Here is a 21,823-nt window from a genome sequence, read left to right as displayed (position 1 = left end):
ACTGCATACCCTTTCCTAATGTTCCCTCTGCAAGAACTGCTGGAACTGTGAACCTGGGATTGGGCTCACAGTGTCTTATGTTTTCTAAATACAATTAGTCATCCTAACGAGAGCTGATGTTTTGCAAGACATCTACAGCAGAAGTAGCTTGGTGACACATGGAGGAGGACATAGCTTCACCCGTTACTCATTTAGATTGAAAGAAGCCGTTAACACCTTGACTACATTAACACAGTAATGCTCCTGCAGACCAAAGTAGCTAGTGACCCTGAGTAACCAGATCGGGATGGGAAAAGGGCCCAACTTCCAGACAATGAAAGGTCAGCCATGAAAAAAAAAAAACAGTTCTGTCAGAAACATGATTTGGGGGACAATTCTTTTTTTCAAAACTTAGGCCAAATATGCTTGATTACTGCCATATGTAGGAAGTTTGTTGTTACACCGTTAGGCAGAGGTGACATTATATGAAGTGCTGCACAAGCACATAGCACCACAAATGGTTCCTGCAGTAAGGAGTACAGAAAGACTAAAGTGAAGGGAAACAAACATACACCTGGGCTGGCTGCATTCTCTAAAGAGCATTTTTGGACACAAACTGAGTTTTTAAGAGCACTCTCTCTCACAATTGGAGACCAGGACACATCATGGCAAACTTGGTCTGAGGAGAGTGAGAGCTCCCAACTGCAGAGAAATTTCATTTCTGGCTATGAAGCTTAAGAGTTTAGCTTGTCCAAAAAATCCCTTTTTTCCAGATGGGAAAGACAGACTGATTTCTAGCCAAATTTTAGCAATTTTCTCCACTTTACAGATTTGGCAGTTTGAGCAGCTTGACTATACTCACTTCAGCTAAACAAACTCATATATTCTCAGTGAAAAAGAAGCCCGGTAAAACATCCATAAGCCATTTTTCAGCTGCTTCAGATTTAATTTGTCTAACATACCAATTCCTAGAGAATAATTACATTGTTTTTCTGTTCTTAAGTCTAGTTTTGATAACAACCAAATTCAGCTTCTCTGTCTTCCTGACAGCGTTCTCCTTATTCCGAGATCTTAATTATGTCTTCCTACATCAGCATTCCTCTGCTTACCAGTGCGTTCTGCCTTTTGGTTATATACACTTCCAGCTGAGATGAATGAAATCAAGGAGGAACTGGTGCATGAATGGATGGCAGGTTGTCTGCAACTTAATCATTTTTATATTAATGTAATCACACCTGCTACATGAAGCTTTTAATGAACACAAGCGCATAACAGTTGCAGGATATGGCCCACATACTTGTCTCCGTGTCTGCAGCTCGCTAGGAATTGAATTTCCACATAGTGGAGATGCCTGCAGTTGTTCTAATGATGCCCACCACGGCCACATATAGCAGTCCTCACTCTGGGATGGATTCTCTGCATTTGTTCCTTTAACGAAAGCTGCCTGTGAGTCACTCACGATGATTCGATTCATACATTTTAATTCACTCCCACCCAAGCCACACTTTGTCACAGCGGTTGTTTCACAACTGCTATGGCCGAGGGCAAAATGACAGCAGTAGGCTAGGTTTCCAGCATCACCTCTCCCAACACCACCAGCTTACCCTGTAAGGCAACAGGCTTCGCAGCTTTGTGGTCAGCTCTCTCACCATCTTATCTGTCAGATTCTGGAAAACACTTCAATGTGAAAAGGGGTGATAACAGTGCTTTACTGTAATAAAAAGTGCTGTTTTCTAAAGGACTGCTACACTTACACTGAAGCCCCTGTGGCAATATCATGGGGGACATTCTTTGCTCATACGCCACCCTTGGGTGGAGATTTCTCTCGTGGAAGCCACCTCTGAAGCTCCTTCTGTAAACTGCAAGACGAGCCAGATACCCATAGCAGCTGATTCAGAAATGACTTTAAATCACATGATTTCTACAGTTTGTTTGTCTTCAAAAAAACTGCCTAGCTCTCAGTCTTGCTCTATTTCTGATAGTTTTATGGTCTTGACCATTAAACAAGACAAGAAACCACAATTTTTTAGGATAGCGAAAGAAACATGTCAGCCAGACCCTGCATTTCTTGTACACCAGTGGGAATTCTAAGCAAAGCACCTAGGTGGCTCTCATCTCCTGCAGCATTATCCACTAAAGGTTTATGTAGCAGCAAGCATTACATTTATATAAAAATTAAGTTACAACAATCTTTTTCTTTCCAGTTATCTAGAAAATTCAGGATAACCTAAATAAACCAGCCAAGGAAATCTCTCTTTCAACTACATTATGTATAACTTTAAGCTAGCAACTCATTTTGGTCATTTGCTACTCAAACTTCATCCTTCAATCCACTTTACCAGACAGAAAGAGAGCTTCATTTTTGTAGACAATATCCCTATCCCTTTTTATAAGGGTTCATTATTTCATTCACACCTTCACTTTTACAGTTTCTTGGCTTAGATTTCTTATATCCACATCTCCTAGCAATTCCCTTTGCTTAACATTTTCTGTTGCTTTTCCACACAAGAAATTGTATGAAGTCTGCCTCATCTGAGCAGCGCAAGAGAAACCAGTTACTACTAAAACAAGTTTTCTGAACTCTTCAGAGTTTCAGCTTCAGAGCTGGGAGAGACTGTAAGGCTGTTCACTGATGCTGTTTACAAACTTACTCACTTGGGCTCTTCTGGGCCACCGAATGAACTTGCTCCTCCACATGAGACTATTCTTAGCATGTAAGAGCACAATCAATCAACGTTTTCACTTTTAATGCTGGGGTGCTTGATTCTATTGTCCTCTCTAAACTAGACCATTTCTATCACCAGTATGTGGGACTCCTATTTGATTTCATCAGAAGTTCCACCTGCAGAAAAACATTTGCAATAACATAAGACTTTGCATGAGTATTTTCATGGCCGTATATTTGAGTTGTGCTAATCTTACTTGCCAAATAGCATGGGTGATCTTGCAAGCAACAATTACCTGGCAACACACACAATACAAACCTTTTCCAGGAAAACCCACACATTCCCAAAGTTCAAGGAAATCTTAATTAGCAGTTATGATTTTGACTCCCATTTCCCCTATATTGACAGTACTATGCTTCCAGATCATACAGATGGCAACAGAATAAGAGCTTGACAGTACAGAGATGGGGGTGTGTAAGCGCTTGGCAAGAACATCTCTATGGAAGGCAAAGGCACATGTCTTAATACTAGCCAGCCCTCCTTTACTGACACCAATATGCCACAGCAAGTTCAAAGAAGTGTAAATCAGACACAGCATTTACAAATCCATGGAGCTTCCTGGAGAATCCATCTGTAAGAGTAAAGCAAAGTGCACAACTGCAAAAGCTATTAGCATCACTGGGGCTTTACAACCTAAGAATGTTAAACAACAGCACTAGCTGCAGGCACCTCGATGGAAAGCAGCAGTAAGGAGTGGTAAAAGGCAAGCAGATTTCTTTAATTTTGTTTAAACTGCTACTTGTTGTAAATCTCAAAGAAGGCCTCTGTTTCCTCTCTGCACTCTTTATGTAGTAGCAGCTCCTTAAACCACATCAAAGTGGGCCAAGTTCTCTCTGAGAACATTTCATGGAGTTTAGACTTGCCTGAAGAAGTAATGAGGATGAATGAACTCACAGGCTATACAAAACAGGAGTTATATTCCAGTCTTGAGCCATCACATCACTGTATTGGGTTTGCATGGCAAGGTTTTGGTAGCGGGGGCACTACAGGGGTGGCTTCTGTGAGAAGCTGCTAGAAGCTTCCCCTATAGCCAATGCCAGCCAGCTCCAAGATGGACCCACTGCTGGCCAAGGCCAACCCATCAGCAATGGTGGTAATGCCTCTGGGGTAATATAGTTAAGAAAGGGGAAAAAAAACCCCACAAACTGCCAAGAGCAACTGAAGCCAGAGAGAGGAGGGAGAAGATGTGAGAGAAACAACCCTGCAGACACTGAAGTCAGTGAAGAAGGAAGGGCCAGAGGTACTCCAGGTACCAGAGCACAGATTCCCCTGCAGCCCGTGGAGAAGGCCATGATAAGGCAGGCTGTCCCCCTGTAGCCCAGGGAGGATGATGGAGTGCAGGCTGAAATAAGAGATTTCCTTTGGCAACCCTTGGTCACAGACCTCAGCAGTTTCTGTGCCAAATGCCAGACTTATTTCTTACACCTTGCCTTCTTTGACATAACAGTGACATACATCTACATGTATTTTTACATTAAACAAAAACTGTACAAAAGCAAACAGAAAACCCTCTCCTGAACATGCTTATCCCACTTGCGAGAAAACAACCAACCCATGACAGTCATGTTACGTACTGCCTTGTACATTCCCACTGAATGGGAAATATTTGAGATACACACACCACAGTCCCCATGTCATGTAGTGAGCGGAACTAGATTTGAGCACAATGATGCAGGTGCTGTTAATAATCTAGCTGTGTTAGTATGAACTGCAGCATAACTAGCATGCCCTACTGAAGAACAGTGACTGCAGCGTAAGAATTTACATGGTGCAAGAACTTACACAGAACAGAAACTCTGTGTCTTGGTTTTTATGTAACAGCACGATACAGAGTGCCCAGTTTTTTTAAAACATCTTTCGGTTGTTCCATAGGAGGAACAACAAACATACATACAAACACACCAGTTTAAACGATAATACTCCCAAAACTCTCTGTTGGACTTGACCCTTTCCATTTCCAGGCTGGAAAGCAGAGCAGAGCAGCAGAACTTCCAGATCAGCATCTGAGAAGTTCCCCTCCTCAGCAGTCTTGTGATTTGAGATGCACACAGAACAGAGCACTTTTGAAGCGAGTCTTTAATATTTTAAGAGAGAATTCTTTATTCACAGAATGTGCAATAACTCCTTCCAAACTATATGCAAAAATAAACCCTGAAATTCTAATGAAGATACAGAAAAAAAAAAAAAGCAGCACAGCAGTGTTCCAAGAGGATACATAATTCACAAGTTTAAAATTCAAGCACTCCCTTCCTATGCATGGAGCTCTCTTAAAATATTAACAATCAAATCTCTTCGGTAAGTGTACGGGGTATACTTTATTCTGAACCAGTGTCTTGGGAAAAGGTTACCGCTTGGGGCATACATTTTCATCCCTTGTTTGCCCATCAGACCACGAAGAATCCTGTTGCGGGATAAGATTTTATCATAGAATTCAACCCCACCTCTAGCATAGTCTTTGGAAACAGTAGCTGCCTTTCTGTCAGCCTTGCAGTCTAGGTGATAAGTCATAGCGTCATAAGAAACGTAATAGCACATTAATCCACCAGCTGCAGTTATGAGGTTACAGATGCTGCGAAGTATCAAGGGGCCAGGAGATAAACCCAGAAGTAGCTTTATACCTCTCCCGCAGAGAAATGTGCCAGCTAAGCAAGTTGGAGCCACAACCGCACTTGCTAAGGGGCTGCCATTCTGCAAATACACAACTTCTCTGGCAATGGCAAACTTCTGAGCATTAAGCGAAAACGTCAGAGCTTCCTTCAAAGCAACACCTTCACTGCTCTCCCAGTCTACTTCCTTGCCATTGATCACAACAACATGGTTGACTATTCCTTTTTTATCCTCAGCCGTGCTATCAAAGTTAGGTGGGATGCCCACCAAAGAGCCTGCAGGCAGCCAGGGGATTCCAGCACTCACAGGGTGGAAGCCAGAAGCTGCAAAAGCTCGATAGGAGTCAGTGGACTTCACATCAGTATCTTGAAGGACATCCTGAAAGACACCACAGAGCCTCTGTGAAAGCTCAGCCGGCTGCCCCTCTGACCAGCACTCGTGCAACAGCTTGAACGTCTGCTCAGGAAACACATGATAGGAAAGGTTAGCGCCAAACAGTCCCACGCAAGAAACGGCCAACAAAGTGATCTTGCGCTTCTTTAACCACACAGATGCCTTCCGCAGGAACTGCACTGCCATAGTCAAATCCTAACCTGTTTATAACACAAAATCAGGAATTAAAGTATGCATAAATGGGTCTCATCTCTGTAGCATTTTAAAAAACAAAGCACAAAACATGAGAAGCAGCAGAGCACAGTAACCAAAGAAACATTCTCTCTTTTACATTAACAAAACACCTTCATAAAGAAGGTGATACTCATTAATTTTTGGGCCTGAGAACATAGGACAATTGATACGGAGAATTAACTTCTCCCTCTCCTCCAATAAATCAATTTACTGCAATAAAGACAATAAAGCCAGCAGATTAATCTACACTAACCTCCTCTACAGTACAGCTCCAAAAATTTTAATCAGTAACCTCAACACTAAATTCAGTAACTTGAGCTTGACTATAACTTCCAAAATAGGATTACATTTTGGTTTGAAAATTTCAGGAGATAGAATTTTCCTTTAGAGTTTGGTCTAATGGATAGTCAACCTCACTATTAAAAAAAGAAGGGGACAAAAAAGAACAGTATGTGTTTTTTCTAGGGGTGTGGTTTTTTTTAGATTTCAACTTCTAGGCAGTGGTTATAGCTTACTCAGCAAAAAGCTACTTTCAGAAAGCAGCATGCTTTCAGTGGCTACTTTTAAAAATTTGTCTCTGAAATAATTTCTATGACAAATAATACACACAATCCAGAGTGGAAACTGGAACAGAAATTGCTTCAGGGCAGAACTCTGTTATGACTCTTTAAATAAGCAGATAAACTTAAAAAACTTTCAAACCTGCCAACTCCTTCAGTTCAAGAGCCCTGCTTCCCTTGAGGAGTATCAGTTCCTTTTATGGTCCAAGCCATATGATGTGCCCAGGGAAGCTCCAATATCTTAAAAAAATCCCATTGGCTGTAGAATTCTCCCCTAAAATGATGCTACTATAAAGACATAAAAGTGAATTAGGTGCCTAAATCCAACAGACATCAGTGCAAATCAGATGCCCTTGTTTCCATTTGCATCTTGCAGTGTCTCTTCTCTCAGGGCTTTAACACACAAGCCTCAGAGAATCTTTCTGCAGCTGTTGAAGACATTAGCATTTCCAGCTGTCCTTACAGGAAGCCGAGGTGGCAGAAGGAAACCATGCTTTGAGACAACAACCAAGGTCTTAGTGTAGAGTACCATCAAAGGTGGGTTTCAGCTATGCTGCTGAGCTTTGTATGGCAGCAGCTGAAACACAGACATTTGCTCTCTTCTTCCACTCACACTGAGCAAGAACCTTCCACAGAGGGGTAGAGGGGACAACTGGGGGCTGTAACATCATAAACCAGCGCTGCATGATGACATGCCAGGATACACCAGTCATGATCAACAGCAAATGATTATTAACCACAGGGAAACAAAAAGGGATTAAATTAAAGGCAGTGTTTTAATGATATGCTATTACTGCTCCTTCCTATGAAGCTTGCTCAGACTGTAAATTCACCAGGGGAAGAATAATCTTGTTTAATGTTTATACTGCACTGAACACATACTGAGTGCTTAATAAAAACAACGATGCATGTAAGTATACAATAATTTAATACGTATTTCTTAGTGTAATATGCGGTGCTATTCTTACATTCTGCTGAAGACCGGAGGTGGTGATTTGTTTGACAAAATTATTTAAGAAAAACACGCTAAAGATCCAAGAGCTTGGATGAAACCCAATTGTGGGAGAAAACCTCCTTGATAATAGAGCTAAAAACTAGAAAATAGTAATACTAAACCCGAATAACCTCTTTGGAGTTAACAACCTCTTGGCAAATCTGGTAGCCTAGATCTGATTGAAAAGGTCATGCCATCTACGGGGGGGGGGCAGCACTTCAAAGAGGATGATTATATGAAGACTATCACTTGATCCACATGTGAAGCTGAGCCAAGGCTCTCGTTTGGGCTGGCTAACAGATCTTTTTAAGATTAGGAACACTGCAAGGAGGAAATTCCCCCCCTCAGCTTCTGTCCACACCAGCATGGGTAAGGCCGGACCATGCTCAAAACCAGCCTACTCTCCTTTCTTGTGTGACCGACTGGTGCTTGCCAAGCTGAATGCTCCTCTGGGTCAGCAACTCGGGATGCCGAGAAGCCCACCCGGGCAGCTGGCAGCCCACAGGTGAACCGCAGGAAAGTGGGGCAGGAAGCACTGTGCTTATCTCCACACTTCTCCTTAGCAGCCATAATGGCAGGATACACCTCAGTGCATTAACACTAACTTTTTTCCTGCCTCAGTCATAAAAATTGTAATATGCTAGGCATTTTTTTTTCATTTTTGTTATTAAATTATCCTTTGTGCAGGCACGGTTTCGAACCTTTGTGGACAGACCCTTCAGAGCCCAGGCTATGTTCTTGACTGGATTACGTGCCACACACCCAACATTAGAATAAGCAGGCAATGCTACAGAATATTCATTTTCTCATGATAGTCAATACTCACAAAAATAAAAGGAACATTGCCCTTGATACCTTTTAGCATTCATGCTTTCAAGTCTTCCCTGAGGGTCAATGCAGACTCTCAGCTCCCGCAGAAAATCCCACTGCAGCCCTAACTGCATATGGCATCTTTATGTTTATTCATAAACTTTGTGCGATTTACGTTTAAGGAACACAACTGGAAACTACGAGGCAGTTTATACAGAGCATATCCTGCAGTAGTGAGTTCCCAGAAAGCCACAACAACGTTTATAAGGTAGTCTCCCCCAAATGCTGAAATACTGTTTATCTCTGTGGGGTTAGGGGCACTCATTCTCACTTGAGTCTGAGAATTTTAATAGCTAAAGTTCAAAACAGGGATATCTAGGCAGGCTTTGTCCTAATGCTTGAATAAATTTATTTTTTTCTAATGACATGTAGCCGAGGGAAAAGCCCAACTTGAAAGAGTATAGATCAGGAAAGGGGGCAAGGGCTGGACCCGCCTCCAAGGCTCAGGATTTCAGGGCTCGCTTGTCGAAAAATAAAAACAGAAAAGGCGGGGCGGCTACAATCGGCTTTACGCGAAGGGCGGGCGAGGCCCCGACCAGGCCCAGGCCGCGGTGGCAGCGCGCCCCATCCCTCCCGCTCCCTCCCCGCCCGCCATGCCGGGGGCGCTGAGGGCCAGGGCCGGTTCCGGCAGCCTCCCGCCTCAGGCCGGCCTCTCCTACCCCGGCTCGCGCCCGCACCTACCGGAGCTCCCCACGCCGCGGCCGAGGCGGGGCTCCGGCCGCCTCCCCGCTGCCGTACGGCGGGCGGAAGGGGCAGGGGAAGGGGCGGGCGGCGGCACCATGGCGGGTAGGGGAGGTTCCCCTGAGCGGGGCGTGGGGGGTTGTGGCTGTCTTAGAGGTTGGAGCCCCGCGAGTGAACCGTGGCCGCGCGTAAACGGGCGGCAGCCCCGTCCAGTGGGGACGTCCGACCCGCTGCGCTGCCCTGCGCGCAGCCTGGAGGCGAAGAGCACGGCCATCGCTCACCGAGAGCTGCCCCGGGCGGCAGCTGCGGCCCGGGCAAGGGACGGGCTGTCCCGGAATATAAATTCATTCTGTGGCCTTATGTGCCATGCTGTAACACCTTGTGTTTTTCCTGCAAAATCCCTTACATATGTATTATTAATACAGCCCTCCCACTGCAGCTCAGGAACACTTACTGGGAAGGCAATAAGTGGCATAACTAGCATCTGTCACATAGGATTTGTTTTCTCTCTCATCCCTGATAGGAAAATAACACATGCAGGGATTTTTATGTGCTTTAAAGTTACAATCAGAAGACAGCCAGGGTAGTTTCTCAATAATCCTACATGGGTTTGTTCTGAGAAAGGTCTGCCCTTCTCTTGGTGGCACTGCTTTGCTGGAGCAGAGATGGCAGTGGGTGATGGAGCAGTACCCTTTGGTAAGTGCTGGCCTCCATTAAGTCCAGCCTTACCCCTGGGTTGTACAGTCCTTGCAAAACAAGGACAGAGAATGGCTGTTGGCCAGCTTAGGGTTTTATTTGGGTAGTGGATAGGGGAAGATTAGCTTTGCCCCATCTATATAGGAAAGGTATGCATTGGTGCTCAATGGTTGTTTCAAATTGTCCCTTCATACCAGGCAGTCATGAAGTAACCATCTTTCACAATCCAAACAGAAATAATGTTTGACAGTGGGTTGAGAGACAGAAGACTAGAAATAAAAGGAAGCCATGGTTATTATCTACTTAGATTAGTTTTGACAGATTCTTGTAGCAGCCCTTAATTGAGGAACCTCTTGCCAGTAAAGGTTCAGTTCCTAGGCCTTTTGGCCTGAGATTTGCTTTCACATAAAAGGATTAAGACGGTAAACCAAATACTTAGTAGTTTTCATTCAAATTCAGGTCTTCGTCTGGGACTTACGTGAAAGTATGCTAATGGAAGATATTTGTCCTATCTTTTTCCTACTAGATGATCTGCATTTTAGAAATGCTAGTGCTAAACAGGCCTGGGTAGGTATAGCCAGCATCACTCCCTGTTGTGAACAGAGGCAGTTAACAACAGCCTTGGTTTTAACTTCCAATAAACAATTTGGTAATTGCTAAGAAAACACACTCCTTCATGAGAGGGCATGGTTCTACCCTTAGTTTATGGTTTTATGCAATATGGGAAGGCAGATGAATCGTTTCCTGCCGCCCAAAGGGAGAAGTCAGAGGAAAGATCTCACCTTCTCCACCTCTGTCTCCCTCTGAACCATTTACTTTTTGCCAGATCTGGTATCCATCAGACCATCTTGTGCTCTCCTTTTAACCCACTATCAGCAGAAAACATAGTAACAGAAAAAAAAAGAAAAAAGGGATCATTTTCTACCAGGTTAGCAAGCTGAATTGGATCATTGAAAAGTCCAAAGAGTGCCAGAGCTGTAACAAGGTGGGAGGCAGCCAAAAAAAAAAAAAAAAAAGAGAGGAGAGCTTCACCTCTCCCTTTATATCAGCAGAGAGTTGTTACAGCCATGGGTCTGCTTCATCATCTGCCAAAACTTATAATTTGTAAGTTGGCATTGGTATTCATACTTCATGCAGGTGTACAAAGAAAAAGTGTATGCAGGTGATGGACAACTGGAGACCAGACTCCTCACTAACCAAACACACAGTGTGATAATGGATTTTTGAAAGCCTGAGAGCCACTGAGACCTACTTATCCTGCTGGTGATTACAGAGGGAGGGTTGGATGGGTTTGTACAGCCTGACTTTCTGAAAGGTGCTTCTGCGTTCTGTACCAGCTGAAGATATCTAGAAACCAACGGTTTCTTACACAAAAACTCAATGCTGGCACAGCATTGTATTTGCACTATGATTTCTCTTAAGAGCTTTATAATAAATATGATTGTGAAGAGTAGAGACCCCATCTTTACTAATCACTATGTTGACATGATTCTGGTTTCAAGAAGCAGCTGTTACCTCAAGGAAGGTGAAAGACGACTGAAGTGCACCCTGTCTCTGTTGCATAAGCACAACTTTATAGTCAGAGATCAAGGGATATAGACCACTTTTAAATTAGCCTGCTAGGTGGTGCTATAGGACATGCTCTAAGTTACTCATTCAAAAGTATACTACAGTCCTCATGTCTTACTAGAAGACATACAGATGCCTACCATCACCTGCTTAACTCACAATTTTTATGTATGTCTTGTTGCTACATTAGTAAAAAGGTTGATTATTAAGTACAGAACTGAAAGTCATTGACTTCTTTCAATGATTTTTGTGCTCTCACAGTCTATTTTTCTTATGTGATCTCCAAAGTAAGTGTGGTCAGTCTGAGATATATACATTTCTTCCCCTAACTTCTTCCTTCCTCTATGGAGTCCATTTATCTACCCTTTTATGCAAGTTTTGGGGTAATCCAGCCTCCAGGCATAAGCTTTAACGGAGGGTAGCATGAAGAACCTTGCATAAACTTGGGCCGGAATTGCAATGTTGGGTATCCCAAACACTTCTTCACATAGCTCAGTTCTTGCAGGTGTCAGATGAAGAGACACTGCAGGATTCTGGGACTAGGGAAAAGTACTGTGAGAGTCTATGACCATAGAGTAACATTGATAGCAGGAAGAGAGAAATTATGAAGTCTGCAGGACAAGGATCATCTGCTAATTATCTACGGAAGCAATCATGAAAAACAAGGGACTGGATAGCATAGACATTAGGGGTTTCTATAAGAGCATTTGTCAAATTAAAAACACGAGGACAGAGAAGTCTGATGAAAAACAGAGGAAATGCTAGAACACAAAAAGATCCTGAAGTGAGATGTGTTGGCAGATCTGGGGAAGATCTTGTTGTGAAGGGTGTGACATGCCAGCCTGATTTTTGGGCAGCTACCTGGACCGCTTTTCAATGTTGCTGGGTGTAATGCTTCAGTAATGAGTGGCAAGTGCGGGAAGGAGTAGTGCAAGGCACTTAAGCAAAACATACCTAGAAAATACCTGCATTAAGGTGATTTACAATGACCTGTGCTGAAGCACGTCCAACTCAAGAAGATGGCAGACAACGCACTGAAAACTCATGCATTAAGCAACCGTTAAGGTTCTTGGCAGGTGTCAAAAGGTCAATCTTATTCATACTTAAGTTGTCATCTTACTGCATTGAAAGGGAAGAAAAGCTTGTGGCAAAATGGCTTTCCAGCCTGTCACTCTCAGCAAGTTGCACATCCTCATATTGCAGTTAATAGGAAAGTGACAGTGAGATTGAAGTGTACACAGTGTTGAGCAAAAGCACAAAGGTGCAGCTGTTGAGATCTCAGCAATTTCAGGTGCTGAAAACGGAAGATACTGGCCAATATTGATAATATTTCCTTGCATGTCTCATTCCCACTGCTTCTCTTATAGTTCTGTCCCAGATGGAACATTCACATAATCCAGCTGATGTGGAATACAACTGCAGTTTTTGCCTGTACTTTAGGATTTTGCTATGGGCTCAGATAGCACAGGTTTGAATGCACATTTTCCCTTGCATTAATGTTTGGCTGGAATGCCAAAGTTCTGCCAGTCTTATGCTGATAATCAAAGCCATATGTAAAAAATAGCAGGATAAAAAAAGTTTCCTGTCTCTTTGTTAACCCTTTTCTGTAGAAAAAGATGATCTATTCCCAACTATTTATCTTATTCCTGGGGCATACATGTGTTCTTAAAGACAAATACATACCTTGTGTTCCCCTCTCAAGAGGGGTAACATATAAACAAGTATTATTATGAACATTCAGAAGCACAGCTGTGGGAATAGACAGGGAATTCTGTTTCTGATCTCAAATCAAGCCTTCAAACCCTAGTATTCAAGGAGTAAAAGATGGCCAATTGTGTCTTTGGGATGAGGTGTATAGAACAGAGTATTCAAAGTATAACAAAGAGTCTTTAGAGGAGCTGGGAAGATATTTTCTTCCCAATGTACCACAGCTCAGAGTTGGTCAGGGATCAGAAGCTAGTACTTTAGAAGGCAGCAGAGGCTGCGAGGCGTTTGGCTGGCTACATGACTTTGTGGGACTGACTCCTGTTTCCACTCAAACACCCTTGGTATTACATTTGTAATTATTCCTCTCCTGGTCCAGATCTGCCTAGAACTCAGGCAGGCTCTTTGTGGTGGCAGATATGGGAAAGGGAAAACATGCAGGTGAACATGTTTTTATCCCTTTGCTGCTGCATTTTCAGATCCTGGGACCGATTGTACAAGCTCCGTCAGCTGTAGCTGGATGTACCAGAAGTTAGTGATAAAGAGTGAGCATCCTGTGCAGTAAAAGAGAAAATCCTTCTCTGAAACAGAACTCTTTAACTATAATCATCAAAAAATTCCTTGATCTGAATGTACTTTGCAATCTGTGCTGAGGCTAACAGACACGTATCCAGGTTAACGTGGATACTGGTTGAAAATCTGGGTACTGGCAGCAAAGAGCTAAGAAGGAAAGCCACTTACAGATTCTGGGCAAACCAATTAATGCTGAATTCTGTGGTTCTGCAAGTAGTCTACTGCTATTTAAAACTGCTTTGAGCCTATCCACATTGTGCAGATAGACCCTATACCATATTGCATTCTAAATTGTATTAGTGTCTAGATGTACTAGAGACATCATTGTGATGCCAATTGGTGAAATCAGAACAAAAGTCACAAACATAAGTTTATTGTCTAGCCCAGGATTTCTTGCCAGTGCATATGAGCCAAACTTGTAACCAGGACAATTGTGCTTTGTCTATCACTAATATAGTCTTTGTTTTCAAGAGCTCCAGTCCTGCAATTAGCTAGCTGTAGCAAAAGGAAGGTAGCTATAGTGAATTAAGATGTCATATGTCTTCGTAAGACAGCTAATGAGCGCCATTTCCCTTCAGAATTGGAAACAGCGTGCCTTGGGAAGGGGAGGATGCCAACTCTTAGAGGCAATGCTATAATATTTAACAGATTTAATCATACTATCTAACCTTGGTAATATTTACAATTCCTGATATCCTTACTGCAAAGGTAAGGATATTTGCCAGCAAGCAGAAATTGGGGCTGTTTCACTGAGTCAATCAGCCGAGGTGGTCACTGAGCACTGCAAAGTACTCCCACCATGGAGCAAACACCATGGCCTTCCAAGACTCACTGCAGATGAGGATATATTTTCCTATCTCATTAGTAGCTGTGGAAGGTACAAACAGAACATATGCTATTCTTGCAGATTCTTGCAGGAGAGAGTCAGGGAGCAGGGACTCTGTGGAGTCAGTCTTTGGATTCTGTTTTGTGGAACAAAACTTTAAAGTGTTTTTAATCCTGGTTCAGAGGTAGACTTGATCCTGACTCTTGCTGGCAAGACTGGGAGGCAGAGCACAGTTGCATTCAGAGGATTACTCTTTGGTGGAAATACTATGAAGAGGATCATTATTAATTATTCCATTTCACGCACAGCTAGAATGATACATGGAACAAGACAACATAAAAGTCCTAGGAATAAATGTAACTATGGATCAGAAACATTGGCTGTAAAACATACAGTGTTCTGTCATAAGCACTGAGAATGTTGATACAGATGTAGTACCCAAAGAACTAGAAATATGTGCTTTGCTTAATAAAAGCAGAACGGTGATATGGTTGAATGCTAGAGATGGAGTGTAATTAATTTCTTCCACTTGTTCTCAACAGAGCATGACTTGATACACCAGACCTAGCACATGTCAGCTTTGCAGGTTATCAGCCTGCAAAATACAAAGAGTATCTAAAAATCAGGTGGGCATCTCTTTGGTTTGCTGAACTTGTCATGCACTCTAACTGATTTCTCTATAATCTGGACAGATCACAGCAAAAACTCCAAGAAGGCAGGCACTGTTACCTGCTAAGGCTACATTTCAGAAACAAACCATGGTTTTTAAACATGGAATTTGTTGGCACCTACAGAGTTATTCAGAAACTAGTGTGTGAATAATGTCTTCATAGCCTCAGTAAAACATATGCACAAGTCTGGGGTCCTTTAGTGGTACATACTGTGTAAGGATGTGCAAGGATCTCCCTCCTACCTCTAGTAATTTAAACTCTAAGAATCAGGTTATGCTGGAAGAGGCTGGGTGAAGGAAATCCAATCAGAGAATTTTCACTGAAAATATTATGGCATCTCTTTTTCATCTATTTGAAGCCCATGAAAACAGCACATACTCCTGGCACGAGCATGGGCCACAGATCCCACCCTGACTCAAGTCAGCTGAAAAGACATCCCAGTTCTGGGGGAAAGAGTTATCAATAGAAATAACTCGATAAAATGAAGAGGAAATGCAAGTTGAATGTTAAAAGTGAGATCTCTTCAGAACATATTGAATTAATAGAAACCAAATTGGTTTAAGACTTGCCTTATTCGGTGTTATAACCAAAGCCTAGATCCACATCTGTACTGTCTAGGGAAAGAGAACTCATGTTGATAATAATAGTGAAAGATACATTCTGTTAATGCAGAAATAATTTTCTATTGCCACTGGAAATCCAGCATTTCTTCACGATTGCCAGTCTGCCCAGTACTTTGCTAGACACTCCCAGTCCCAATCTGTGGTGTTTCCAATTTAAAAATAAGATCTACCTAGCTGCTGCTTCTCCCCCCTCCCACCAAGTGGCATCTAATTTTTTCTCAGTCAGAAAAATCACAGTTAAAATAGTTAAGAAAGTAATAGGAAAGGATAGAATCATGTTTAGCTGTAACCCACAGCATTTTTTCTTAGACTGTGTATTTAACAGGAGAAAAAAAAATAACAGCCTCTGTGTGGGAGCTGACCAAGTCTTACAAGGACTGTGTGAAGCAGAGAGCAACCACAGTAAACCAAAGCTGTTTTCTATAAACCCATTGGTCTGCCGAACCAGGTGAATTATGTCTGCTCTGACACTGTGGTATGTGTCTGTGTAGGAGGAGAGGGGTCTGATCCCACATTCTCTCCTTGGGGAAAAGCAGAACATGTTCGGCCACAGAACAGCCTGTGTTTCTGTTGCAGCAGTCACTTAAGGATCTTGCGGTACTTTAAGAAACATTATCGAGCTGTTCTTCAGACTGCACAGATCCCCGAGAATGGACATCTCTCGGCTTTAAGCGTGACTGGATCAAAATTGTGTGTGTGCTGCATCCTTGCAAATGACTTAAGTTTTGAAGAGATCCCCTCTCAGCTAGAAATCTAAAGAAAGCCATACCATCCAAAGAGACTCATTCCTGTTTAAGCAATAAGTTTGATCAGGAACAGACAGGCTTGTTTACATGGTTTACTAGCATCTCTTTATTTAAGTACTAGCTTTCCAGGTCAATAGCTTTTTCAGGATAGTTGCTAAAATGAAAGCTGGATACCACCATTTCAGGTTCATTTACACATCTACTGCCACTCCAATTATATGTTGCTGCTGCTGTCTGATGAAGTTTACACGATGTACAATTTCCTATAGCTGGCTTGAAGCATAAGCATTCCAGCTGCAAAGGTAAGCTCTAAAGAAAGACACTGTGGGTACCTTTCAAAATAACCTACACAGCTGATGCAGCATCCAAAGATCCAGTTGCCATCTACAGTCACTCCAGAACAAGTTTATATGTTGTCATCTAAGAGCTGCCTAAAACTGCAATCATATTCCAGGTCTGAATACTGAAGAGCGAAATATCACAGGTTCAGTATCATTGGAAATGATAAAGCATGATCATAGTATAAACAATAACATTTCTGGATTCTTTCATATCCACCAAATAACTCTACATGAGGAGAAACTTCTGTGAAATCCCCGAGACAAACTTCAAGCCAACCAGCATCCTACAGAGGAGGATGTATGTTGGTTTACAGAAAACAGTTTTGTTTCAGAGAGGCTATTGTTTGTATCATGGTCTGCTTAAGAGCGTTACATCCTCTTCCAGTGTCCTCACAAGATATTAGTCAAATCCAAAATAGAAACCGTTGTTTTACCCCAACTAAAGGTATTCTCCAAGAAAAAATAAAAACAAGGGGCTGAGAAGGTCTGTGGACTGTGGCAAGGATAACATACTACGTTTAGATGAACAAGTATGAAATACTATGACAAAGAATATGCAAGGCAGGAACCTTGCAATTGTTAGACTGTGCCTGCAAAAGCCCATTATCACAGTAGTTTGCATTTGTATATCACAAATCACAAGGGAAGACACAGGGATAACACTTCAGAAGACTATGAAACTGATAATCCATGTTCTGAAGCAGAAATTGTTAAATGCCAAGAATGATTTGCATTCATCAGAAGTAATCTCCCTACTAATCTGGAGTTGATAACAGTGACTGATCTCACATGTTACATCTGGAGAATCACATGGGAGCCAACAAACTGGGGAGTCAATCAAAAAGCTGGAAGCTGTGTTTGGAGGACAAGTCCATGTTATCCATAAAGACAAAGGAAAACTTATCGTATATTATGATAACTACTTATTGCTTAGCTTGCCATAAATAGTGCTAAAAACAAAGTTGAGAGCAGCCATATCAAGTGTGACAGATAGTCAAGTTGGTTTGCCGAGAACAACTTCACAGATCAGTGACAACATCTAGGAACCAGGTGAGAATGAGTCATAGGGTCCTCAGCTCAGAAAAAGAATCAAGTTTTAATAAATATATCTAATCTGTTGCATGATTTCTTCATACAAAGTTAACAGGAGAATAACTTAAGCTTAGGAGAACTTACAGAACAGCACTATAACCAGCCAGAGCTGGTGTTAGTTTACAGATCACATTGATATTCTGATTTGCTGCACATAGATTGCCAATATTTTATCAACTGAAGAGTTACAGGACAGAAAGACATACATACACTTGCAAACCTTTCAGTTACTTATTTTTGCTTCACGCAAAGGAACAAATAGAACAAACAATTTAGATAGGAACACACACACAGAAACCATAGCCCAGGAAAAATAAGATAAATAAACCAACAAACCTGTTCATGTTCCAAGCCTATTCATGGTAACGCAACGTCAGGAGCGGTGAGAAAACTTCATTTACACAAAGACCAGCAAAAATAAAAAAAAACCCTTAAATATAGAGTTTCTTCTCTGCATTTCCCCTTTCTTCCAAAACAGACATTTGATTTACTAGCAACTTCTCTCTCTCTCCCTTAAATATCCCCCAAATTAATTAAGTGATTCCTCTCATGATCCAGACCACCTGAGTCTTGTTTCCTTTCTAATGGCATATCTGATAAATATTAGGGACCATTCCTAAGGATGTCATCAGTGGCTAGTTAGTCATTTTACACAAAAATGAAGACCTCAATTGTATGTTTACCATTGTTAGCGTAAGGGAAAGAATCTAATAAAAATTCTGAACCTAAAACCTCCTGTTCTGTTAATAATGACCACAAAGACAATGTAATCCTGGCCTACCTCCTACCCAAAAACCTGAGTGCCTGTAAGGTTCAACCTGGTCCTTTCATCTTTTCTTTGCCTCTGATATTGACCGCTATATTTCTTGCTTTATTCTGTAAAGCTGTCTGTGGTGCAAAATACATGCAATGTGCAATCTGAAATAAAGCTGCTTACAGCACAGAGGATGCCAAAATTAATAGCTCTGAATTTTAATGAGGAGATGTTTGATTTCTGTTCCACTGGGATTGCAGGGAGTAAGTTAATACACATGAAAACAGGGGAAAAAAATAGAGCAACCAACTTTGTGTAGGAGGGCTGTAACAAAACCTGGTTGCAGTGGACAAAAAAAAAAAAAAGCTTTCTGTTTTTCAGAGACTGCATGCCTCAGCTCTAACAACCTGCATTCCCAAGTTATTGTGGGTCCAAGCAAGGAATATCAGAAGAGGTTTATTAGGGGAAAATTTGCTGCTTTCAAGTTGTTTTAGAATCAATCTATCTGGGCAAATTTAGTCAGACTGACACCACCAGCTGAGCACTCGTGCCACTGTCTTTACCCTGCCAAAGTACCTCAGGAGCCACCTGGAGAGCCGCTTTCTTCAGCTGAAAGTCTGGGCTGAGCCCCTGCTGTCCACAAATACTGTTTAGCATCTAGTTGCAAGACTTGTTTTGATTACATATTCTAGCAGTCAGGCTGCGACTAAATGGCTATTGGCAAAGGTATTGAACTAAAGCCTAAAAGAAATGGAAACTTTGGTTTGGACTCCAGTGGGCTTTGGACCAAGCATAAAAAGAATAAAAGCTCTAAAGGCAAATAAGCAAAACTTCAAGTTTCCAACCCTGTCTAGTCTCTTGTAACCAGAGGTGACGATCAGGATTGTTCAGCTGTTAGATACTGTCAAAGGCTATCTCAAACCATGCCAATTAAAAGATCTTTTGAAAAGCTGCAGAGCAAAGAAAATGCATTTGTGTCGACACAATCAGTTCAGGATAACAACACATAGACCAGTTTCAATTAAAAATCTTTCCCAAGAGGTCACCAGGACTGCATGTGCTCTTCCGTTACGGGTTCCAACCGACCTGTTGGCATTTTACCTGTCCCCTGCACAAGTGACCCAGCACCGGCTGCTGGGCTCTGTACCACACATGCCTGTTTCCATCAGGTGCCAGCCAGCCCCAGGTACCAGCCCTCCGACAACAGGCACCAGTTGCAAGAGGCAGTTCCAACCCCCCACCTTTCAGAGGTTTTCATATGGCACTGCTAGAAGAGGCACCAACAGACCAGAGGTTCCTTGCCAGATTTCCTGGTGCTTTATGGCCCAGGCAACAGGAAAAGGTATCGCTGGTTAAGAGAAATTTGGCTGCTTGTGGCATGGCCGTTGACTAGTGTGTGTGATGAGAGAGCAGGCTGGAGCACGAGCTGGCTGAAACCAGCACGGGCTTAGCCCCGTCACTTCCCCGGGGTGGATTCATTTTGTCACCTCCAGTGGCTGCATCTTATGCACTTACACAGTGAAGGACCTGATTAGTTGTAGTTAAGGAATTTGGAGCAGTCCATAGGGATTTCTACCTGGTAATTGTTATTAAGAGAAAGGCTTCAGCTTGGTAGCAGAGCATCGCCTGTGGGCAGGGAGGGAGAAACGGCAGCTGGCAGAACTCTGTCCCTTGCCATTTTTCACCCACCAAAGCTGAATCTGATCTGGTTCCCTGTTGGAGGGCTGTGGAACAGACAGTTTTGACTAATTTCCACTTGCCTTTTCCCAAGTGACCTTCTGCTTCCAAGGATGATGAGGTGTCCTGGTTTCGGTTGAAATGAGAAAATCATTTGCCTCAGCAGCTTTGTCTGGGAAGTGTTATCTTTTGCAACCTTTTATTTCTCTTTATTCATATGAATTGCTTTTCATTTGAATTTAGCTTTAAACTTGGCTGTGTGACTGGGAAGAGTGTCTCTGCAGTACACAATAAACAACATATCCCACACCTCTTCCATCCTTTAATATCTGCACAATAACAAGACCTGGAAAGCAGAAACACTGAACCATTTTGGTTCAGGAGTGCCACTTATTTCTCTAAGAGCAGCCTGCGGCGTCACACATATCATGCAAGAAGTGACCCCATTTGAATGCACAGATCACACAACATAGCTCATTTAATTTGCAGGCTCAATGCTTCATAAACGATACTTCCCTCCAGGGACTGTTGTGGGAAGACGTCAGGGTAGAGAGCCATGTTTCAGTCCTCTGTTTTCTAAAGCTTTGTTCTGACCCTCCTCGTTTCCTCTCCTCCCCAAGTAGGAACGCCGGTTCACTATACATCTCTTCTTCACAGTTCTGTGCCCCTCTGGATTTTATGGAAAATGCCTCTGTTTGACAGATGATGGCAAATGGTTCGGAGGGGATACTTCTGATTTTGCACTGTACTCTGGGAGTCTTTATCAGAGAGTTCATTCAAATATTGGTAAAGTGCTGAAATAGAGTATTAGCAGAGCCTAAAAATGCTCTCTGGGTTTAAGAGAGCAAAACAGCAACACATTCTGTCTAAACACAATTATACAAATGATTGAAATTAGCTGTATGGGTCACTAACAAGTCAAAAATATTTGGATGTTACTTGATAAATAACTGATCTGGACTTAGCTCTCATGCAGAAGTTTGGGAAACTGTATGACCTCTTCAAGCATGACTCTCTCTTTAATTTAAAATTCCCCAGTCTTAACAAGAGTCCAAGTTAGAGTACAGATAAATAATTCTTTAACAGAGGAGGAGTCTGCAATTTTGGTAAAATAGCAAGCAAACAGTGCAAAGAGAGAACAAAGTGACCTCCCTTCTGTTTTTCCTCATAGCTTAGAGAGTAAGCCATCTCATCCCACTTACTGCTGAGAACCTGGACAGGCCGCTTGGTCGCACCGTGTCCCACATGCACGAAGCCCAATTTGCAGTGCTTGGCAGAGGAGAAGAAACACACCCAGCATTTCTTTACCAGCCTATCTCCAATCCCAAATTAATCCTGCTTGGACATCCCACCAACTAATCGGATTTACTGACTCAGCTTTAACAAAACCTCAAGTAGATGAGGAGATGAGTATCCACTTCATTAATCCTCTGCCTGATCTCCCAGTGGACGGACCTTATAAGCGAGAAGGGGCAGGCACACTTTGAAGACATTAAGCTACAAGCTG

The 21,823-nt window shown here is 42.4% G+C and overlaps 1 protein-coding gene across 3 annotated transcripts; it reads right to left on the bottom strand.

The window, feature by feature from the left end:
• Nucleotides 1-4,787: 4,787 nt before the first annotated feature.
• On the bottom strand, nt 4,788-9,175 carry TMEM177 (transmembrane protein 177). 3 transcript variants are annotated; one of them, XM_075757004.1, is made up of 3 exons: nt 9,045-9,089; nt 6,817-7,179; nt 4,788-5,905 (listed from the first exon to the last, which is right to left on the bottom strand). In XM_075757004.1, exon 3 carries the CDS (start codon nt 5,889-5,891, stop codon nt 4,956-4,958), a length of 936 nt encoding a protein of 311 aa, XP_075613119.1. In that variant the 5' UTR covers nt 5,892-5,905; nt 6,817-7,179; nt 9,045-9,089; the 3' UTR covers nt 4,788-4,955. The 3 variants fall into 3 exon arrangements, with proteins under 3 accessions (XP_075613119.1, XP_075613120.1, XP_075613118.1); XM_075757005.1 differs by having other exon boundaries at nt 6,817-6,927; nt 9,045-9,081; XM_075757003.1 differs by lacking the exon at nt 6,817-7,179 and having other exon boundaries at nt 9,045-9,175.
• Nucleotides 9,176-21,823: the final 12,648 nt, after the last annotated feature.

Source organism: Balearica regulorum, chromosome 6, assembly GCF_011004875.1.
Source record: "Balearica regulorum gibbericeps isolate bBalReg1 chromosome 6, bBalReg1.pri, whole genome shotgun sequence".
Lineage (NCBI taxonomy): Eukaryota > Metazoa > Chordata > Aves > Gruiformes > Gruidae > Balearica > Balearica regulorum.
Note: the sequence above shows the minus strand (reverse complement) of the source record. Positions and strands in the feature narration are given on the sequence as shown.